Source organism: Uloborus diversus, chromosome 3 (assembly GCF_026930045.1).
Source record: "Uloborus diversus isolate 005 chromosome 3, Udiv.v.3.1, whole genome shotgun sequence".
Lineage (NCBI taxonomy): Eukaryota > Metazoa > Arthropoda > Arachnida > Araneae > Uloboridae > Uloborus > Uloborus diversus.
Genome location: NC_072733.1, coordinates 99146822 through 99170677, shown reverse-complemented (window position 1 = coordinate 99170677; position 23856 = coordinate 99146822). Strand labels below are relative to the sequence as shown.

At 33.6% G+C, this 23856-nt stretch overlaps 1 protein-coding gene across 1 annotated transcript in view; it reads left to right on the top strand.

Annotated features, from left to right (window-relative positions):
* LOC129218097 (uncharacterized) overlaps positions 1–22347 on the top strand; it is a 60433-nt gene extending 38086 nt beyond the window's left edge. Inside the window, exons 5-6 of the mRNA XM_054852293.1 lie at positions 13459–13662; positions 21964–22347. Coding sequence (XP_054708268.1) covers positions 13459–13662; positions 21964–22152 — 393 coding nt within the window. The 3' untranslated portion in view covers positions 22153–22347. The remainder of the gene's footprint in view (positions 1–13458; positions 13663–21963) is intronic.
* The last annotated feature ends 1509 nt before the right edge of the window (positions 22348–23856 follow it).

The following is a 23856-nucleotide window of genomic DNA, read 5'->3' as shown; positions in this document are numbered from 1 at the left end:
CAATTATTGTTAATAGACGTACTAATATAAGATTTTGAAAACTCTTTTTTCGTCCCGGACCCTTTTTAAGGCCACTTCGGACCCTAATTTCTCTGCCCCCCTCCCGTTTCCTCAATGTGGGAGCAATAGACCTCAGAGCTCTAAAAACTAGAGAGAAAGTTGACAAAGAGAGAAAAGCATTCGTACCTGTGGACTTCGACTATTTACTTTGGCCCCTGTGGGGGGGGGGGGGCTAAGGATGGGAGAAAAAATAACCTGCTTCCAAACACTTTTTTCCCCATAGAGTAAACAAATTTGATTTTTTTCTTCCATTATTACACTTTAAAAAATGTTAGATGTGAATTAAATGTATTAAGTTCAATAAAAAATTACTTGAAGTGGCCAAGTGTCCCACTCGGCGATTGGCCCAGTCGGGGATATATATATATATATATATATATATATATATATATATATATATATATATATATATAGATAGATAGATAGATAGATAGATAGATAGATAGATAGATAGATAGATAGATAGATAGATAGATAGATAGATATATGAAATAAGCAAACAAAATTTCAAATATTAAACAAATTGTATAAAAATAATGATGATAAAAAGGAAAATTGCAAATAGCTATTAAATAGGAAAAGATAAAGTATGAATCCAGAGCTCATCAGTAGGGTGGATCGAAAAAAACGAAATTTTGAATCTTAATTTGGAATACCTGCCAAAAGCTGTGCATGTGTAAGTACAACACACATGTAAAATATTATCAAGTTTGAACAACTCTTTGTGAGTCCTACCAAGGCTTGAGTTTCTCCACAAATAGAAAAAAAAGTCTATTTTCCAAATTTTTTATGAAAATGCTAGTGTTTAAAATTTTTGGTGTAATACGGTTAAAAGGCTTCCTTTGAACACTCTTTTCATGTATCTTCACAATTATTTATAGTCTTTGCACCAATAAGTTCTCACATCAGCCGTTGAGTTTCGCAAAATTAACTAAAAACTGACTTTTTTTAAGCTTTTTTAAACATTTCAATATTTCTTCTTTTAAAGTCCAGTTTTCTTTTTTACAATGTCTGTACAGAATGCAGTTTTAAATGGGAGTGAAGTTAAACTTTATTACATTAACAGTCCATCATCCACTAAAAACAGGTGGCTGCATTTCGAGTTCTATTCTACCTTTTCCACCTGCCGAGTCACATGTATTAAGTATAAATTTATTACTCATTTTACATTAGAAGTAAACTATCAAAATTATTCAGTTGCATTAACTAAAAAAAAGATAGAGAAAAGTGCATTGGTTACAAAGAATGTATATTTACTCACACACAGTCGCTCTGACATATAAGCGTCAATATTTTACAAAATGAGGGACTTGAAAAGTATCAGTTAGTTAAAGCCACAGAAAATAGTCAGTACATCACATCCATTCATGAAACCTCTTTGAAATCATTTTTTTCATTCAAACGATGACATGATGCTTCGAGATTTGATTTTTACTCTTAATGAAGCCATCTCTTGCCGATTGACTAATCACAAACAAAGAAGCTTCTGTCACCATATTAGCACAGCGTTCCACCACCTGAGTGTGACAGGAGAACTAAACGAACGCAAAATTGGCGTTGGTGTTTTCAATCTTTTGTTGAAGACTTTCTTCAGATATGCCAGCTAAAATAGGAGAGGGGTGGCAGTTATTGCACATTCTTGCCGGTTGATAACATCAGAGTAATCTGATGCATTAAAGTTAATCCTTGAATTATAGAATTCTCTTATTTCTTCATGAACAGAAGCCACTTGTCTGACCTTCAAAATCTTCGCAAAGCCAGTTCTCTGATGTACTTCGATCATCAGTGATCACTGTTAAGAGAATATTTTCCGTGCGGCAAAAATAGGTATTTCGTTGAATGACAGGATCAATATTTTTTTCAGATTTTCAATTACGTAAAGAGATGCTGTAATAACACTGATGAGGAACAGCATTTTGTTTCAATTCCAGGAGAAGAAAAATTTGCAACGGCTATACTCCCGCCAACAGAGCCATCAACATTTTTTGATGTTGATGTCACTTCAAAAAAGGAACAAATGAGGCTTTCTCTGCCAACGCTATCAAGAGTGTGCTACCAGTACGGCATTTCTGACAGATATGCGATGTGCTGCAGCAATTGCTTGAGAAACATTACAGGATTTTGGTAGTGTGTCAAATAATTATATCTCTAAAGTTGTTGATAGGAATAAAATTCAAAGACAGCGACAGAAGTGTCACAGGTGTCACAGATGAAGTACGTGCTTCTCTTCAAAACCAGTAAACTAGAAGTGAAAGGGTTTGAAAAGAACATTTTTCGATAGCCGAAAAGACAAAACTATGACAAAAAGAAATGGTTTGAAACAGATACCATAGAAGAACCATAAGCGAGGAATCCATGGTTGTAAAATCCAATTCTCTTTACTTGGGTTATGTAACGCCAACTTCTGGAACGGGAAAACATGTCGCGACAGCAATGTGATTTTTAGCCTACTTTCCCAGTAAAAGTCAGAAAAAGAAGAAAAAAGCATGAAAAGCATGCTTAATGCATCTTAAAAATTTCGCGAAAAAGAAAAAAAAAATCAAAAATAAGTAAAATAATTAAATAAATATTGAAAAATTAAAAATTGGAAAGTAGGATATTGAGATGGGGGAAAATGTCTGTCGGTCTGTCTGTCTCTCTGTCTCTGTCGGTCTGTCTGTCCCCCCCCCCCAATAACTTTTAAATGAATAGTCCGATTCGAACAAACTTTTTTTTGCTCGAAAGATCTCGGCGCCCCACTTGAAAGGATCTCAAAAAAAACTTAAAAAAAAAAGTTGAGAAAATCTATAGGTATTTGGCCCACTTCATAAGCCTACATCTTAAGAAAATCTGCAGACTGAAGATCTCTAGATTTTCTGCAGAATGTTCTGAAGTTGAGAAAATCTGAAGGTATTTGGCCCACTTTTAAACCTAAATCTTAAGAAAATCTACAGACTTAAGATCTGTAGATTTTCTGTAAAAAGCTCTGAAGAAAATCTTCAAATTTTTATTCTCAAGGTTTTCTTAGAATATATAGGCTTAAAGTGGGCCAAATAACTTGAGATTTTCTGAAGGTGGGCGTTTCTGAAGATTTTCTTTAAAAATTAATTTTTTCAGAAATTTTTTTCGAAAAATACAGTAATTAAGAAAATCTTAAAACTCTTTCGGCTAAAACATAGTTCAAAATGATTTGAAACTCCCTAAAAATTGCATAATGATAATGTATTTAATCTAGATTTGATTATGTGCGTAGATCATCCAAATAAAAGCTTAAGAAGCATTTGAAATTTCAATCTACATACATGAGATGCTGTCATGATAAAAATTTCCTACCAGAAATAACTTGGAATGTAGCATTTAAAATTAGTTCAGAAAAATAAAAAATTTTTTTTTTTTTTTTTTCCATTGTGCTTGGCAAAAACAGATACCTTGAAATAAGATCTTTTAATTTAGACTAAAATGTGTTCACCGTACTGATGTAGGACAACGTATACAATGTGTTTTTATTTCATTGGTGTTATGAATAGGATACACTTTTTTTATTTCTTGTAGATGGTACTAATTTTTTTAAGATAATGGTCATAAGTCAAATATTTCAACCAGAAATTGACAACAGAAATCCCTTCTACTTCAAGAACAGTTAGTTATATTGTTGAAAATTTTGTTGTGAAAAGTACTTCATTGGCTATTTGAGAAGTGGAATGCACCTGAATATTTTTCCAATCAGAGTAGGAAGAATATAATTTAATGGGAAGATAGTAATAACCTTGAATTTTTTTTTTTTTACATTATAATATATATTTGCTCTACTCTGATTTTAAAAATATATATACTGTCGGCCCTGCTTAATTGAATACTGTCAGTTCCAAGAAATATTATTTGATTAACCGGGGAAATACTTTTTATCATTCCAAATTGACAACATTTGTCTTAAAATGTAATAATAATGAATCAATAACTATATAATGAGAGTAATGTTTTTGGTAAAAATATATTGAAACAAGCTAAGTGAACAACAAAATAATAGGTATGTATAATAATTTTAAATATATATTAGAAGAGTGCAAGGAAAAAAATGCAACTTACAACCTCATCTGTTGTATGCATAAAATATAATTTAATATTTTTACATGAATAATTGTTCATACGTAATTAATTTTTAAAATACTTAAAAAAACTTCTTAGCAAAATATTGTGAAAGCTGATCAATATTGTTTGATTAAGCGAGGATCTTTGACATTTCCTCAGTGGGGAAGTATTCGGTTCCAAAAGGTTTTATTCATATTTGGGGTATTTGTTTATCCGTTACCCGTTTAAGCGGGGCTATAAGAATACACACACAATATAAATTTTTTGTTCTGATATGAGATATTTAGCATCAATTCTACACTTCTGAGACTTAATTGTGCAACAATTTCTTTATTCCTAAACACATTTAAATATATATTACTGTGAAAGCTTTAAAATAAGAGAATGTTGACTTTCACCGTCTCATGTGGACAGTTGCCAGATATTTCAAACTTTTAGTTTCATGTAGAGTGAAACTTTGGAAACTCGACTTACGGATAACTAGACTAACCTGGTAGCTCAACATTTTCCTTATGGTTGGCTCAATGCTAATTTCAATGGGCTAAAATCTCTCTAACTTGACGCACATTTGCAGGAACCCCTATAAGTCAACATCCAATTGCTATTCTAGTCCACAATTTTTTCTTTCAACATTCTTTCATACTGACCTTTTCTCAGAACCTTACGCTGTGATTTCTTGGTCAGTCAATCTTTTTTGGGAAGTTCTTTTAGAGAATTCCATTTTTATCCAGGGGAGTCTGTCACCACTCTGTGCTTGTTAATGCAATTCTAAAAGGCTAAGGTAAGATAAATGTCCTCTAGAGAAAGGTGGCACTGTGACATGTTTTTCAAACAAGGGTGAGCAGGACTTTATCTTAAGACGTGGCTGACAAGAATCTGTTTTATCTCTTTAAAGAAAATAATGGCGAATTTATTATGTACTTTTTAAAATTAGAAAATTCTTTTACCGGAATAAACTTTCATAACGTGAATGTTAAGCATTTGTAAGTGATAAGGCTTCAGAGTAGAGGGAAAAAATGACCGGCCCCGACTCTGGGAATTTTAGATCCTTAGACTACGACGCCACTAGCAATGGCAGAGTTGCAGGTTTTGGGAGAAAATGACCGACTCAGACTCTTGAAGTTTTAAAACTTTGACTCCTTTGCCCCAAAACATGTCAGTCATTGACTCCGCAGCCCTGGTAAGTGATACAGAAACTCTTTAGGAATTACAATTATGGAACCTCAGTAAGTTGACTTCCGCTTCAGTCGACATGTTTTCATGTTCCCCGGGGGTGTGAATTCAGACCTGACTGACAAGAATCTGTATTATCTCTTTTCAAAAATTATGGATTTATTATGTACTTTTCAAAATAAGAAAATTCATATACTGGAATTATTTTCCATGATGTAAATGTTAAGCATTAGAAAGTGACAGGGCTGTGGTGTAGGGAGGGAAAATTACCGGTTCTGACTCAGGAAATTTCATACCCTTAGACTACGACTCCGCGAGCAGTGGCAGAGTTGCGGGCTTAGGAAGAAAATAACTGACGCTTGAAATTTTAAACCTTCGACTCCTGAATCTTGACTCTTTTGTCCTAAAATCTGTCAGTCTCTAACTCTGCAGCCTTGGTAAGTAAAAGTGATACAGAAACTCTTCAGGAATTAAAATTATGGAACCTCAATAAGTTGACATCCACTTAAATCAACATGTTTTTAATTTCCCTTGGGGTGACGAGTTATGAAGCTCCACTGTATATATATTCAGTGATGTAACCATCAATTTTTCTGAGGTTATACTTCCAGTAATCCATTATCCACAATTGGTGTACGTGATCATATACATAGTATATTATAATATGAAAATTTATGCAATTTGATATTATATGTCTAAACAATGTTTGATAGTATACAGCATATATATGAAGTATACCCAATGGGAACACCACTGTATATATTTCAGTAGCGTCACTACAAAGAGCGATGTTTAATCATTCAAATTTTAGCGAAAATAGAGCACTATATTGCAGGGAGGGAGAGGTTATTTAAAGTATATACTTCCTTTAATTATAAACCTAAATTTTATCAAATTTTTAGATCAGACAAGATAAACAATAATAATGTAGGGCAATCACATGTGTTTATGCATGCAGAGGCACTGAAAATCATGCAAGTGCAGGTGCTACATTTAGAGTTTTGAAATCCATGACTTTAATTGCAACTTTCCATGACTCATGAGTTACAATTTCGTAGAAAAAACATTCATTTTTCACAAGAATACCGAAATTTAGTGTTTTGTGAAAAATAAAATTTCAACCACTTGAACTAAAGTTAGACATTAAATTAAAGCGAAATGTAATGAGCTGAACTACTATTGTAACTAAAAAACAGAAATAATAAATTTCAAGAACATTTTCTGGTTTTCAACAAATCATACAAAAATTAGGTAAGAATTTTCATGAAAGCAAATTTATTATTTTTTCCTTGAAATATCTGATATAATACACAATAATCTCTCAATTACTAAAAATACTGATTTTACAAAACAAAGGAACCTGCTAAACTGGTTTTATTTACTGCATTTTTTTTTTTTTTTTTTTTTGAAATTTACTTTTAAAAATATGTTATTTTAAGAACAGAGGAAGATGCTAAGATTTAATTCGTTTGAAAGCTAGCAGTTTTCTTTTTCAAATGCGTGACTATCAATAATTTACTAAAATCAAGTTCAGAATCGACCAAATGAAATAAATAATCAGAATAAAATAAACAATTAAATTAACTTACCAACTTGATCAACAAAATTTTAGGAAAACCTACAAATATTTGAAACATTCCCAATGTTGTGTAAACTACATTTCCACACTTATGAATAATTTTAGATAAAAATTACCCAAGCTTCCCATTTTCTATCAATATTTTTAAATGTTCCAAACAGGCAAGTAAGTGTTAATGGTGTATTTTCATTCTTGACCCTGTAATGAATATGCATAGATATTACAGAGGCACATGTTGTGCGCACATACATTTGCTGTAGATATGTGCATTGCCTGATAATATTTAATTAATATCTATACTAAGCATTATCTTCAAAAACGGTAAAGTAATGCAAACAATTCCATTTTTGCTGTCATGGATATATGATTGGAAAAAAAGCTAATGGGATTGTCATTTATTTTCATCTTTCAACTGCATATTGTTTTTCATTCCTGCAGATATTTTTGAATTTTCAGCGTGATGCTTGATGTGAATAAGTTCTTTTCTTACTGTAAGAATAAGTTCTTGGCTAATGTGAAATTTTTGAAAATCAACTCTTTTCGTGCTTTGAAAAAGTGCATAAATAAGATATTATGAATGTAGAATCAGAATTAAAATTTTAACATTTTTTAGCAATATATTTTTACCTTTTTAAGCATAAAGTAGAAGCAATCGTATGTAAAAGAGATACAGTAGAGTCTCAGAACTGGATAACTTGGCAGACTCTCAGAAACACATTGAGAAGGGTGAAAATACTGTTGTTAAACCCCATTCCCGAATTCCTGGCATTTCCAAATTCGGCCACCGTTTAGTCAACATTAGGGTAAGTTTTTTGACTCTGCTGCACACGGTACTTGCCACAATTGTGCAAAATCTAGGAATATAGTGATTTCATAAGCACTGTGTGCATTTTAGGAGCACTAATATAAAATAATTATCCCCTCACACAAGCTGATTAGAAAATCTTGTTTTTTTTCTTATTTTAAATGCAATTTAACGCATTAGACAAAACAAAGCTTTCGTAGAACTTTCCACACAACTTAAAAGGAGTTTATTCGAGATATAAGAGAACTTTGTATTGAAAAAACTAAATTATTTTAGGACTGAGTGAAATCCTCGAGATAAAGAAATATTCGAGTTGTAAGGCTTCGTGTTATCGAGAGTTGACTGAATAGGACACCTTTGATCATGCCTGGATTTGTAACTTTTGGGCCCCCTAACTGTCCACCAGAATATGCTATGGCACTAATGGCCACTGCCGTTTTAGAGGCGTGCCCCCCCCCCTTCCCCACATGGCAGGTACGTTAATTCGGGCCTGAATTTGAAGACATTACAGTAAGGAACGGGGGGGGGGGGGAGTACACTATTACGTAAGTTTTGAGGAATGGAAGTTAAAAATTTATCTGAGACGATCTTCCATGATGTTACAAGGCGGAGGTTTGCGAATTTATAAAAGGGTAAATATCTGAAATCAATCTATTCATTAAAAAATTTGGGGCAGTCTCGAAAAGTTTCACAACAAGGTAGGATTAATCAAGTTGGAATTTAAACAAAGCATATCAACCTATACTTCTAGTCCGGCACACTTAAATAATTTTTTAAAGCAAATGAAACAACGTTAAAAGCACAAATGTGCAAGAGCACTGCAGACACGTCAGTGGCGACTCGTCACTATGGGCCGAGCCCACTCGGAAAAATTGTGCATAGTTAGATTATATAAAAATGTCTTTTTGTGTTTCAGTTTTAAATAAAATCAGGCATGAAACTGATTTTAAATTTTAGCACTCTGCTAATCGCTAATATAAGAAAAAAGTGTTATTTTTCTGGTGACTAGCGACAGCGCTTTAAGAATGATCCTTCAGACCATTTCAATAACGGCCCACAACTTAACCAACTACGAGCATTACGAAAACGGCAAGCGACGTCACCCCGAACGATGTGTATGGGCCGGCTCCCTTCCTGCCTCTTCGAAAAATATCTTCATCTAATAGCAATAGTAAAAGCAGTGGGAAGAATGTGTCTCGTCTCGTGTCGCTTATACAATGTTTCAGTGAGGCAAAGGGCAGAAATTTCAGAGCCCACCCCACAGGGAAAGGAAAAGTTCTCTCATCGATTTCTCTTTCTCTCTCTCTCTTTTGATTTAATCCATTTTTTTCCTTTTCTTTAATCTTAAACGGCTGTTACTATCAGGTATTGGTGTTTACAATATTTTGGGTTCCCACTCATTTCATTGCATGGGATGCCTATTTTAATTTGTTTATTTATCTTTATGGAACCAAGAGCGCATTTTCGAAATTTCTGAATGGAGATTTTATTTTCGAAAAGGCGTTTGCCATTTTTTAAGTTTCATTTTGAATTTAGGTTCAGTTGGTTTTCAGTGTCGGGATAGTATAATAAGAGTTAAGACTATTTTTTTTAATTAAAAGCTGTTCCTAAAATAGTCTTCATTGAGTGTGACTTTTTCAATTTTCTTTCAAGCTAGATATTTGGTTAAAGTAATAAATCTTAGTCGTGTTGGGCTTATTGTCATGCCTCTACTACGCTAGAGTATTCTAGCACTGAGCAAACCTAAATTATTACTCAATCAAAAGTAATTTAATTTTCTTATAAAAACAACATATTGGTAATTAAGTAAATTGCGTGTTTCTAGAAAAATTAGTTACCAGTTTCGTAATTTGATATAAACGAAGCATTTTAGAGTGAAAGTTAATGCTGCTGCATGATCCCAGTCACAATCTAATTTTTGCTATCCTGCATGGGAAAAAGGGGGGGGGGGTCTCATTGGTCTTCATTGCCGTATTATTTGGCATACTCACCTTAGTTCTCTTCAATTTATGTTTTCCTTTATTTGTGAAAACTTTTATACAATTGTCAGAGGCAACCCAAACTAAAACTTTTAGGAGGAGAGTGGTTAAGTTGTCAATTTACAAAATGAAACTCCGAACTTTACCAAATGATAAAAAATTGGCATCCACACGTACTTAAATATAATTAGAGGATACTCTGGGCCTTAACAGCTATATGGACTCCAAATTTGCCAAATAAAGAATATTTTGGGAGGCCACAATGACTTCCATCGGGGTGCCCCTGATAACAGCTGGCCCACCTGCCGAATTAAGCCACAAGCCACCGAGACACGTGTTTCTGTATTACAAGGAACATCTTTTTCAGTGCATAAAATGCGAGATAATGAATGTAAAAAAAATCGGATATTTGTCGGATGTCTTTAAATCCGTAAGCTCACATTTTGTGAATTAAAAAAAGCATTCCTTGTAATGCCAAAACACGTGTTTGCAGTGTTCCTGCACATTTGTGCTTTTGACGTAGTTTCATTTTTTAAGAAAAGGTATTTTTATACTTCTTATAAATAATTTTCGAAGTGGCAAAAATCCATTTAATAATATTAACATTTCATATTTTCTGCACTTACCTTTTTGCTCCATTTTTAATAAATAAGTTTTATCAACTTTGGGGCTTTAAAATATAAGATTTACTCCATTGAAGCATAACAAACTTCATTATTCTCAAAATTTGAATTTTACTTGTAAATTTGAATTTTAAATGACTGCAGTATATTATATGCTTGCACTTTTTTATTAATTGTAAAATCCGCTTTGAACAATATTCAATTTTTTACAACTACTCGGTATTGGCCGAGTACCTGATCAAAATTTGGCCGAGTACCGAGTACTTGGCAAATTGTCTGAGTAAGTCGAGTACCGAGTAGTTACCGAGTACTCAGTACGTCTCTAATTTAAGCTATTTTTTATACTTATTGACAAAAAATGAAAGACGTATGCAGTAGGTTTCTGGCAAGGGGGACTGACCTGATAATAAATGTGTAAGTAACATGCGTCTATCTTTCCATGCTTGTCTACTTGCACATTGCTCAATTTATTTTTAAATATACATTTGATATTTGAGTCTTATGTGAAATTCGTTTTTCTTTAGGTTACTTCTATGCATTAAGTTACTCACAGTCAACTGTAGTTTCAATTTCGTGCAAATAACGTTATAAATAAAAATAATCATAATAAAAGTAAAAAGAAAAAACCCGAACATATCAAATAAAACGAACAATGTTTCAACTACCAAAACACGCAATAAAAGCTGCACATGAACAAAAGTGTGATTTTTTTTCCTCACATTAATATGAAAATTAAAGCACAGTAGGGACATCAAAGACTCAATTTGCTTTAAACAAAAACAAAGAAATAACGAAGCTGAAAATTTAAAATATCTAAAGAATTAACTAGCAATTATAAGCACGTGTTTTACGTTAACAAGCCCAGCGATTTGGCGATATACGATAGTAAAGAAATCACATGACAACAAAAACCCTGTAGAAAAAAAACCTGTAGCTCAATTAATATGAGCAAAAGCAGTTTAAAGACAAAATAAAGCTTAAAATTATAATAATAGCGAAAAAAAATTGAATGAGCGGAAGCGAAAAGCATGGAAGAGGCATACAAGCAGGTAAACAAATCGCCGGTCGCCGGTAAAGCTGGAAGCAAGTTCTCTTCACTTCAAGCCCGAAACTGATTAGTTTGGAGCAAAAAAAATATGAAAAAAAGTGATTCATAAATCATTAAATAAAAAAAAAAACAACAACGAATTAAGAAAAAAAAAATGCAGCATTTTCGGACAAACTATCAGAATATGAACTAGTGTTGTATTAATTTTCATTGTCGTGAATTGCTTAGATTTTGCTGGACTCTAGATTTTGCAGTAGGACAGGAAAGTTATTGCGCAATCAAAAGTTAATTTCATTTATAGATTGGTTCTTTTATGTCAATCGTATCTTGTTTTTATGGATAAAAATGTAGAAATATGTGTTCAATTTGTATAATTTTAATTTAAAAAGTAAGCATTGTACTATCACAGATTATATTCTTAAAATCTAAAGGACACCTATGTTCACAATACTTTCTTTAACATCGAAAAACTCCATTCGACATCAACATTTAATAAAAGAAAAATAAAAGTGTAAAATTTCCCAAAGAGCTATTTTATGACTCAATATTTAATTTTACATGACTTTGGATTTCTTACTTTTTTTTAGAATCTCAAAATTTCAGTCATTGTAAAAAAAAAAAGTGTAAACATTCCGTTTCACAGACTTTCTGGCGAAACGCCCTGGAGGGTCTATCCCCCCCCGCGCAAAGGGGTGAAAACCCCTCATGTAAACTCCTGAGCATTAAGAGCCTGTTTCATATTTAGTAATGATCCGATGCAAACTGTGAATTAGTATTAAAAAAAACTCCATGGGGGGGCGACCCCCCCGCCCCCCCCCATATGGGCGAAAACCCACCTATGCGAGTTCCTACTGATCAAAGGATTTCTGTGTCAAATTTGTGAAAGATCGGACGAAAACAGATATTGTACAAAGAAAACAGCCCAATGAGGGGGGTCGCCCCCCCTCATTAAGGGTCCCCCCCCGCCCACAGTCGAGATTCTCCTTTCGTAAATTTCTGAGCATTGAACGACCTCTGTTCAAATTTAGCAAAGATCCGATGTAAGCTGAATTTTTATAAGGCCCCCCCCCCATGGAGGTCGACCCCCTACAGGGAGCAAAAACACCAATATGAGCTCCTCCTGATCAAAGGACCTTGGTGCCAAAATCACTTTAGATCCGACGAAAACTGAATTTGAATAAGAAAAACCTTTTTCAATGGTGGGGGGGGGGATAATCGACAATCTTCCCCTCACTATAGGAATGAGAGGAATCCCCCTCTGAATTCTCGAGCATCAAAGGACCTTCGCACAACATTTATAAAATGAATTTTCAAAAAAAAAAAAAAGCTTTAAAATTTCGAAAAAGAAAATCGCAAAAATCGTTGTTCGTTCGATGTTAATGGTATCTGCAGATTTTTTTCAGATTTTACTTTAGCGCCAAATTGTTTTTAAATTTGTGTAGAAATTCTTGAGACAAATTTAGCAAGCTGTGAATGACTCTAAAATGTTTCAAAAAATTCTTGAGATATTTTTGAGGCAAAACAAAATCTTAAAAATATCTTCAGATTTCTGCAGAATTTCTCAAGAAAGCGGCACTTTCTAGAGAAATTTTTGAGATCCTTTTTAGTGGGGGGGTTTGAAGTCGTGAATTTTCCAGTACCGGAACGCCAATAAGAAATTATTGAATCCTGAGTTGTCATCAATTTTATCAGAAAGGGGAATTTACTTTTACAGAAAAGTGACCCCGGAATGTCATTCCGGACCTGATTTTTAGTATCGTAACGCACTAGAGCATTGTCCGGTACTGCTGTTTGAAAAAATAAATTTCATTTTCACATAAAAGTGGTCATGACTCAGGGTTTAATCCTTTCTCAGTGGCTTTCCGGAACTGAAAAATTTACCCCTGATATATATATATATATATATATATATATATATATATATATATATATATATATATATATATATATATATATATATATATATATATATATATATATATATATATTTATATGCTGATGATGATGATGAAAAGGTATCATAGTGAAAGAATTTTTTTATTTTTGAAACGAAATTATGAGATACATTCCTTAAAACCTCTTAATCATAACATTATATCAGAAAAATTTCAATATGATTTCAGGGCACCTCATCTAGTCGAAAGCAATCTTCCTTCAAACCAGCCAAACTAGCCGTAGCAGAACTCCCACCCGATACAGATGGTGATGAAATACCAGGAGAAGCTGGAACTGATTACCCTACATTGCATACCATACCAAAGACGACATTTTCTTGTTCTCAGCAGGATCACAATGGATATTACGCTGATCTAGAAACTTCTTGCCAAGTAAGTGCGAATAAAATATTTTTAAAAAGAACTATAACAATTAGATATGTATACAAGGTGGATCTGGTTATAAAATAGCTTGGGTCTTATTCAGAGCACTCTAACGAGTGAAGTATTCGACGAAAATTTGCTAAATAGAATGAGCGTACATAGCAAATCACGAAATTTCGATTTCCAGAATTAAAAATAGCACTAAAAGTCGCCAGTAAAGGGAAATTTGGCTATGAGAGACTATTTTACAGAGAATAACGAAGGGTTAAATGCCAAGCACATCAATTACTAGAACTTTGTTCGTAAATTAATAAAAACTAACTGTTGCAACGAAAATTGATGCAAATTTTTTCAGTTTGGGCATTTAATCATCCGATCTTCTCTGTAATACACCTCTTCAACGCCAAAATTTTCCCTGAAGAAGACGTTTGCTATTTTGCAAAAATCGAAATCCTATGGTCTGCTATGTACGCCCATGAAATTTGGCACGGTTTCGTGTCCCATACTTTACTTACTAGAGAGTGCCCTGAACACCAGCACCTCAAGTTATTCTTTAACAACCCTGTATATAATAGGAGGAATTCCCCCTAAAAATTTCAATGGCGCAGTCTGCACCATGACTCCCCAGAGATGGGCACGCCTGATTATGTGAAATAAGAGTGCTTTTGGTCGCTCAGAAAAAAATCGGAAGAGGCAAAGGTACAGGGATGCAAGTATGGACTTTTTAAAGTTTTAAATAAAACACAAAACACTGATGAAAGTTTATTCTACCATTTTCACTGGGTGCTTATTCCAAACTCGAAATTCACCTTGCGAGATTAGTTCTGATCGGCTCACTAGATGGCGCTATAGGGAAAAAAGCGGTCTCGAAAGGAAATTCTCGCAAGTAGCAATTCCAATCGCCAAAAGAAGGGGAAAAGTGACTTTTCGGGCGCTTATTTGCGGAGCGAAATCTCGACTGCTCTAAAGTAGGTGAGATTGAGCGATTTTTGTGATACAATTTGGGAGTTTGTCTTTCTGAAAGGTATTGGCTCGAGGAAAACGAATTTGGATGTTGCCAAACTTGGAGATGGTGCAGGGGGGCAAGGGTGGGGAGAAACTGCACTGGGGGGGGGGGGCAAGTGGTTTTCCGTTAAAGTTTTGTGACACAAAAATGGGAGTTAGTTTTTTTGAAAGGTATTGGCAAGCAGAAAACAAATTAGAATGTTACAAACCTTGAACATTGTGAAGGGGAGGGAAGGGGGTTAAAACCGCGCTGGAGGCAAGTGGTTTTCCGTTAAACTTTTGTGACACAAAAACGGGAGTTAGTTTTTCTGAAATGTATTGGCAAGCAGAAAATAAATTAGAATGTTAGGAACCTTGAACATAGTGAAGGGGGGGTGAAAAAGTGGTTGTCCGTGGAATTTTTGTGATAAAATTACGGCAGTTGGTTTTTCTGATAGGTATTGGCACGAGGAAAACGAATTAGGATGTGGCCAACCCCAAAAATGGTGCAGGGGGGGGGGGGTTATAACTGCAAACATAAAAGAAGTATATATGCAAAATTTTTCGCTTTACAACAAGTTTTCAAAGCTTAAAATGCTTAATTCAACTAATAACAACATTATAATCCACAAACATCCGAATTAAATTGCAGACACGTGTTTCGGAAGACACGTGTTAAGAGCTCCTTTTTCAATGTAAAAAATGTTTATGAATGAAAATGCATTAGGCTATGGTTGATAACTTCCATTGATTCCAGTAACCAAACCCATCATTTAGGAACTAAGGTAAGAGTGTGGGGGGGGGGGGGGGGAATCGGGGGCACTCCAAATTTTCAAGATATAATGCATTTGAAATAATTAAGGGGCTAGGAATTTCCTACTCCCTCTTATTTTTTTGACCGCTCGACGGCCTGCACAAATGCGTCTAGGGGAAATTTTATGTAAAAAGCATTTATAAATTTTATTTTTCTTTTGTACATTATCCCACTTAAAATTTAGTTTTTTCACAAAAGTACTAGTTGTTTCTGAAAGTTGTATGAATTTCAAACTTACACGGAATATACAATCCCTTTTTTTTGCGTTTAGGGGGGGGGGGGTGACATCACAAATTATCGCCCCGGGTGTCACCCATGCTGGGTACGCCACTGACGTAGGTAATTTTTTTTTTTTTTTTTTGTCTTCTTTTAATATAAAATCCTCCTCCCCCTTTTTTTTCCTAAATTCTTTATTTATTACCTACTGTCAATATTCAATTTCAATTGAATTCAATTTGTAAGAAAATTTATTTTTCTTTATTGAAATTTGATATTGATTTACTAATTACAAAACAGTACAAATACTGGTAATTTCTGGGGAATTGTTTCTAAAGTTTGATTTTCCATTTCGCCGACATCAAAATTAGCAATATTATACAAATACTGTATTCGATTATACTGTGAGCATTTGTAAATTGGCTGCTATATAATGATGCATTTCAAGGAAAAGAGAATGCTTCAAAATGCTCCTTTTTTCTTTTCTTCTTCAATTTAGGATCTTTCCTTTGAGTTGAACTTTAAAGTTCTTTATCAGCTGAAGAGAAATAATGATTGAAAAATTTATTCCTTTTACGAATATTTTTCAATATACATTTACAGAAGCAGAGTATTTATTTATTTTAAACTGCTCTTGTAACCAAGATTACTGTTTTGACTTTTTAATCTTGAAAATAAAGATGGAATTGTGTAATCATAGGTACAAGTTGCTTGTTTTGAAAAAAAAAAAAAAAATCTAGAAAAGTACTGTTTTGATGATATCTCTGGAAAACAATACCTAGAAAAAATGGAATTTGAAAACAGGAATATTGAAGAAGTAATACTTTTTATTTAGTATATGTTTATTAAATTATAATTTTAAAGGAGAAAAGAAAAAAAATCTGGAACATGTCTTTGAAACTCAGATTGTTGTTATAATTGCAACTGGGAGCGGGAGGAGGGTTGGTTTTTACATTACTAATCCTAATATGGAAGATTATATATTCTGTTATGTCTGCTCCCATCCCCAAAAGCTCAATTAGCACAACAAACCTTTTACATTTTGAAGAGGTGCTCCTCCCCCCAAATATCCGGAAGACTCCCCCCTCCAAAAGCAAGAGCCCCCAAATAAAAAAATACCCCTCAACCCCCTTTAAAAATTTCAATGGCGCAGTCAGCGCCATGCCCTAACACCCCCCCCCCTGCATTTTAGTGTTTATTTATTCAATTTGAATTAGCAGATTTTTTCATCAAGACTTTTGAATGCCTCTAAACCTTTCGCACTCTGCACTTCATTAGACACGGCAACAACATAATATTCAGTCCACGATTACGAACTATTTGTATTTTTTCGTCTGCATTTATGAGGGTTAAGATTTTTTTTTTTAGTATCATTATTTTTTTTAAGTTATTATTATTATTATTTCGATTATAGTTTCTTGGGAAAAATATATTTCATATAAGACGTTCTTACTAATATAGATGGTGTTATAGGGTACATCAACAAAATTTATGGTTAATTTTTATCATATTTATGTATTGGCTGTTTTCACCTCTTCGATTTTTGTTTTAGACACTAATATTGAAATATGCAAAAAATATGACTTACTTTTTGCCATTCGACTAAGCTTTTTGCACCGGAGCACTCGGCCATTTTTCCTTTGTGTACTATTTTGTAAAATTCTCGGAGAATTAATTTTTAAGAACATCTGGGTTTGCTTCAAGAAAATCTAAAATTATTTCGGTGTGATTCTTTGTAACGTAAAACGTATTCTTTGAAGAGTAGCCATTAGCGTGCCAGTCGTCAAAGTTCGCGCTTTTCCGTGCAAGGATTAAACAAAACAAAACTAGCTGCGCTGAAATGACATTGGTTGGAAGAAGTCACGTGTACCTCCTGGCCGACCAAACTAATCGAAAAAATCGGCGCCTCTTCGAGAGACAGCTGCGAGCTGTTCAGAATTCAACGTTGCGAGATTTTTTCGACAACATCGATCACGTGACGGGAAATCTCGAAGTCGAAACGAGAATAGTTTGGAATGACCACCCTGGTTATTTCCAAATTTTTAACCTTGGCTCTTACACAACTTGGCTCTTTGCATTACTACTTGAGTTATTGTTTGTATAGAATAGAGAATAAAAAAAAAACAACTTTCGACAGAAACAAATCTTTCTTCAATAATTTTACTCAATTATGAAATTAAATTGGTGTTTGTGTGTGTGTGAGAATGATAAATGAAGAAACTAGTTCCATCCCCACCCCATTCCCGAAATTTTCTGTACTCGAAAAAGAATGGATAAAAGAATGAAATCCAAAGTGAATCTAAATTTTGAAAGTCGTGAAAATGGTGCAGTAGTTTCAAAACTTGTTTATTAACGCCATCTGTTAGTAAAAAAGTGCAATTAATTTAAAGCCTTCGGTATCGCAATAGAGATTTTCAGAAGTAACATACAGTTTGCTTGCATACATTAACGTGGCCAGAAAAAAAAATCGGAGAGGGGTATGATTACATTCAAATGGCTAGTTTTAGCCGTTTTCTAAGGTCAAAAGAGTAAAGTTTCTGAATTTCTGAGGGGTACTATCCCCAAATCTGCATGCGTCCTCTGCCGTCTGGATAAGCAGCTGCTTTAATTCATTTCTATATCAAAATAACTTTCAAATCACTTAACTTGAAAAGCAGAATGCCCTTTAGTGAACACCAAGAAAATTTCTTTGCATTTCATTTCCACTATAATCAGGTGTGTTGCTTTACAACCGTACTGTTCGTAATAATAGTTTTGATTTGTTGGTAAAATTTTAAATTCATGTTTTAAAAGGAAAAAAAGAAAATGATCTAATATTAAGAATTCTACATAAACTACCCATGTATAAAACAGGGACCTTTCTTCATAGCAATCTTGAATAATGCTCACTGGTCCGCTGATAGCCAAGGCCAGAAGCCTTTTTGTCAGTTCAGCCCCCTGACCTCCTCCCCTATGAAATATATAAAACTTATACAACTCCGATTTCGAACCTTTCTCTTCCCCCCAAGGGCCATGCTCTTGGTTTCCAACCCCGATTGCACACACATAAGGTAACGCCCCTACAGTTATAGGACACTGTACGACCCCGGAAAAAACCTGCTTTTCACCGCATTCCGGTTATTAGCGGATTTTTTGTGGAATCTTTCTACTCCTGCTAGCTTCTGAAGTGAAAGCGGTGTTTTTACCCAGAATGCATTACGCGAAACAAGTTCGTCTACTAGCCGCTAAGGATGCTGGGTAAAAACCGCTTTCTCTGGTACAATATAACCTCTTTTTACATGGAAACGGGGAATTTTTCTATATCAGATTTTTTGCTGAGCCTGAGCGGGGATTTACCGGGTCGAAAAGTAAGTTGTGAACGCGGCTCATCGGTGACGCACTCATGATATTTTCAGGAGCTCTGATACGTGAAGTGGGAGGCAAAATCAGTGATATTTCAACAGCCTTCCCTTTCCCAAACTTATGTACATTCTTTTTTTTCTTTAATTTCATATTTGTGAAGTTTTACAAAACTTTTTATTTTCACTATATGCCGACTTTATAAAAATTCTAGAAGAGAATAAAATAGTGCCCTTTCTGTTCTCAGTGCTTTCTCTCTCTATATCTATCAAGCTACAAAATCACTTTAAATTTGCTAAAGATTAAAAAAACATACAGCAACCTAATTATGTTCAAATTAAGGAAAAACATTGAATAACGAAAACTGCTACAAATATTACTTTTTGGAAGCAGAAAAAGAGGTTTGCTCCTCAGGTTGTGGACAAGTCTTCTGGAAAAAGAAAAAGAATTGCAGCAGCAGTATTTTGAAAGGAGTAATTTTCAACCATTTTGTTTATATGATTCCAAAATTATTCCTAATTAAAACCCAAAATTAAAGGCCAAAAAACGCAGTTTTAGGCCTTCCCTTTGGTCTGATCAAGCGGGTCATGACTTTTTATGATTCCATCTGGACTTGGAAGGGGCTAAAACCTCTGAACCCCCTTCGAGGATGAGAGACTGAAGCACGTCATGATCGCTAGATAAGACCATTTGAAAATTCATTTACGAATTTTCAAATTAACTCATAAAATTAAACGTACCGTACCAGCAGTTTTTCCTAACAGGTGTAAAAATTGGACAATAATGTCAAGTTTAGTGACAAAAGAACGATTCGAAGAACGATTTCCTTCCAGCCAATTATCAGTTTCGTGATTTGTAATGTAGGAAAATAAGCTTCCAGTTATTAATGACACCGGTAGCAGAAGTAGCACGACGCCCGTCGCAGATTCTTGAAGAGGTCTGCAGACTATTGCTGTATTGGAAAGATTTTTTTTTTCACTTTTTGCATGATTCAGCCGAATTCAAAATTGAAAAATTCAGTTTAGGATGAAACAGGAAGAAAAAGTAAAACCAAAAACGGAAACCTAACTCTATGCTGGAGTCTTTAGCGGCCGAGAAGTCAAAAGCACTTGATCCAGCAGGGACCTACGCCTCAGTTTTTTATTTTATTTTGAAGCTTTTTTGCTCCACATTTCCCTCGTAATTTTTATGTTTAGCATTTTATTTCTTAAGCAATCCTTAGTGATTTATAAAATAAGTGCTACAACTAACCTAATGCTAGTTTTTTTATTTTCTGGCATACTATTTTTGGGTTTTTTAATCTGCGTCTCGCACTGCGTAAAAAAAAATCTGGTACTGGGTTAATGACTAGCATGATGTTACTTTAATACTTTGAGGAACTTCTGCTAAAATCTTTAAAAATAAAATAAGCGTCAAACTGCAGTACAGAAATAATAACTAAATACTCTTTAGCGAGTTTCAGTTAACAAGGTTTTGCAATAGTAAATAAATGCAGAATTGCAGGAGAGCCCTCTAGAGGGGTAGGGAAGATAGTCTTAGCAAAAACTGCAACGTTGAAATTTTTGAGGGGTGTTTTTAGGGCTATTTTTCTCTTTTTGGTTGGAAGGTCTCGTTCTAGGAGGTAGCGTTCGTAATATTTGGGGAAGTTGCTCATCCCTGCCAAAACACGTATGGGTCATTTCACGTCAAATCGCCTAATGCCATGTGCCATCATGTCTCCGATTTTGTCCATTATTTTTTTACGAATAGCTATCTATGAGAAAAGCCCAAATTATTATTATTTTTTTTTAATGAAAATTACGCTTTGGAGAATTTTTTCAAAAATTCGATTTTTGATCATTTTCCGGAGTCACCGTTTTGGCATGAATTTAGAAAAATCTCTATAATTTCTTTATTTTTCAATTAATTAAGCTGAATTATATCAATTTCAAGCTAATACTTTTTCTTTCAGTGTGAATGGCAGAAAGTATTCTATGAATAGCTGGGTGTTGCCACTCTTTATCTAAAATCAGTTTTTATATTTTTTCAATTGGGAGATTAAATAAGTCATATCTCCGGAGTACCTACTACGATCTGCATCAAAATTTTTTTTGTAGCATATTTAAATCATTTTCTTGCTCTGTTGAAAAAATTACAAGGGTGTTTTTTGTTGTTTTTAAATAAAAAAATAAAGTTTGTTTTGCAGAAAATACAAGTTTTCTAATACTGTAAATCCCTTTTTAGGTTAAAAAAAAGTCCAAAAACTTTATTTTTTTATTTCAAAACAACAAATAACACCCTTCTACTTCTTTCTATATAGCAAGAGAATGATTTAAATATACTTCAAAAAAAAAATTTAATGCAAATCGTAGTAGGTACTCCGGAGATATGACTTATTTAATCTCCCAATTGAAAAAACATAAAAACGGACTTTAGATAAAGAGTAGCAACACTCAACTGTTCATAGAATACTTTCTATCGTTCACACTGAAAGAGAAAAATATTAGCTTCATATTGATACCAAATTCAGCTTAATTGGTTGAAAAATAAAAAAATAGAGAGATCTTCTGAATTCATGACAAAACGATGACTCCGAAAAATGATCAAAAATCGAATTTTTGAAAAAAATTTCCAAAGTATAATTTTCATTCAAAACATCTAAAAAAAATAATTTGGGCTTTTCTCATAGATATCTATTTGTAAAAAAATAATGGACAAAATCGGAGACATGACGGCACGGCCGATTATTTAATTTAGGTGATTTAACGTGGAATGATCCGTATGGAATTTTGTTTTTCACCGTGAAATTGACGAAAACAATATAAATAAAATACTTTTAACAATTTAGAATAGAGAAAGAAAGTTCAGTATCAGATTTCCTATAATTTCACCAATTCTATATAAAGATTTCTCTGATTGATAATGGTATTTTGTTGCCTATTTTTGATCTCGTTTTATGATACTTTATTTTAATTTAGGTCATGCATTTGTGTCAGTCAGGCGGTGTTCAGAACAGTTTTCTATGCCCTAATGGAACTATTTTTAGTCAAGAAAAGTTTTCATGCCAATGGTGGTATAAAGTCAACTGTGCTGATTCTCCTCGATTCTACGCCATCAACGATAATTTATATAAAGTTCCAGAGAAAAAAGACCGAAAAAAAGATTAAGCAGTTCTTGACTTCAAAAACTTTTTCAACATAGTGAAGAAGAAGGAAAAACTGTTCGTGAAGACAGAATGTTTAAAGCATTATCCCAAGAAAAGCAATAAATTAATATCAGTTTCTATCAACAACTCAGTAAACTGTGAATCATTTTCTTCTAAATAATGCATAATTATCATAATAAAAACCTTTTTTTGTAAATTTTTCTTTCATTTAACTCTTATCCTGCATGCTTGTTAAGCAGATAATTTAATGTCTCATCAAAGAATTAATTTCACACTTTCACAAAATATTTAACTAATGTATCAAGACATTTATAATACAATCAAGTTATCTACACAGACAGTAAATTTGAGGAGACTGGGGACAGTTAATCCCTTGTTTTGTTGGAACTAATTTTAAATCAATAGAACTAAACTACTTCATGGTACATATTTAGAACAGTCTTTTCCCCATCAAGTTGCTACGCTGTTTTACGAATTTACTTATTACAGTGAAACCTGTGTAAGTTGACCATTCGCGGTGCAGTACTTTGGTGGTCAACTTAGACAGGTGGTCATCTTATAAAGGGCGGTAATGATTTGTTTTATTTTTTGTCATTTCTTGCACCATGTATTCATTTTTTGAGTAATTCACCCTTATTCTTTCTGTTCAACTCACTTTCATTGTTTAGCATTATTGAAAGTGAAACAATAATTAAAAATACCATTCAAATAATTTTGTTATTTTTTCCTTGTTTTTAACTATATTAGACACTAGTTTTAGAAATTCCATATGTGCCGGCTAATTTTCTCTGGCTTTCTTCATTTTCAATTAATTTTAATGTAATATTTCATGTTTTTTATTAATCTCAAGTTCAACTAACTTTTTTTTTCAAGCCGTTTTTGTACAACTTATAGCACAAAGAGCAATAAGCGCGACTCTCCCAGTTAATAAAGGAAAAATTAAAATGTCATATCTCTTAATTCCTTGCACCAGAAACATGTAACTTTACTCATTAGCAGGACCAGCTCTGCGCACCCGCAGTGCGAGGGGACCGCAAGCTTAAAGGGGCTAACGGCCCTAGAAATTGAAGAAAAAATTTAAAAAAACTAGCACTAAGACTTATTCACTTTACAAATAGATACTGCTGGCCACTAGGAAGGAGCTCGACATATTTTGTTGCGGGGGGGGGGGGGGGGCTTAAAATGTATAGATCCGGGCCTGTTCTTTTTAGCTCAATTCCTGTGTTGCCACAACATATTGCCACTGAGAGAAAATACTTTGAACTTTTCTACTGACACCTATTTTCACTGAACAGAGTACAAAAAGCTATCTCAAATAGAACAACAAATGAAAAACAAGTTTGAAGAATAAAGAGCAGCATAAGCTTTATGCTGCTGTTTAGTTAGTAAAATGCTAGTCTGTCATCAAAGCATTAAAAACATTTTTGGAAAGCTATCAAAAAAAAAAAAAAAAAGAAAGAAAGAAATAATAATAATAATAATAAATAAATAAATAATAAAATAAAATAATTTGCTGAAGAAAGTTTAAAAAAATAAACCAAGTGTTCAACTTACAAAGGGTTTTTTTACAATACTCCAAACCAAATTTAGCGTACATTAGTGGTCAAGATAGACAGGTGGTCAAGATAGAGGGGTGGTCAAGTTACAGAGTTTTTCCTTCATTATATGAGATAGAATTAATTCCGTTCCTGACAAAAGCGGTCAA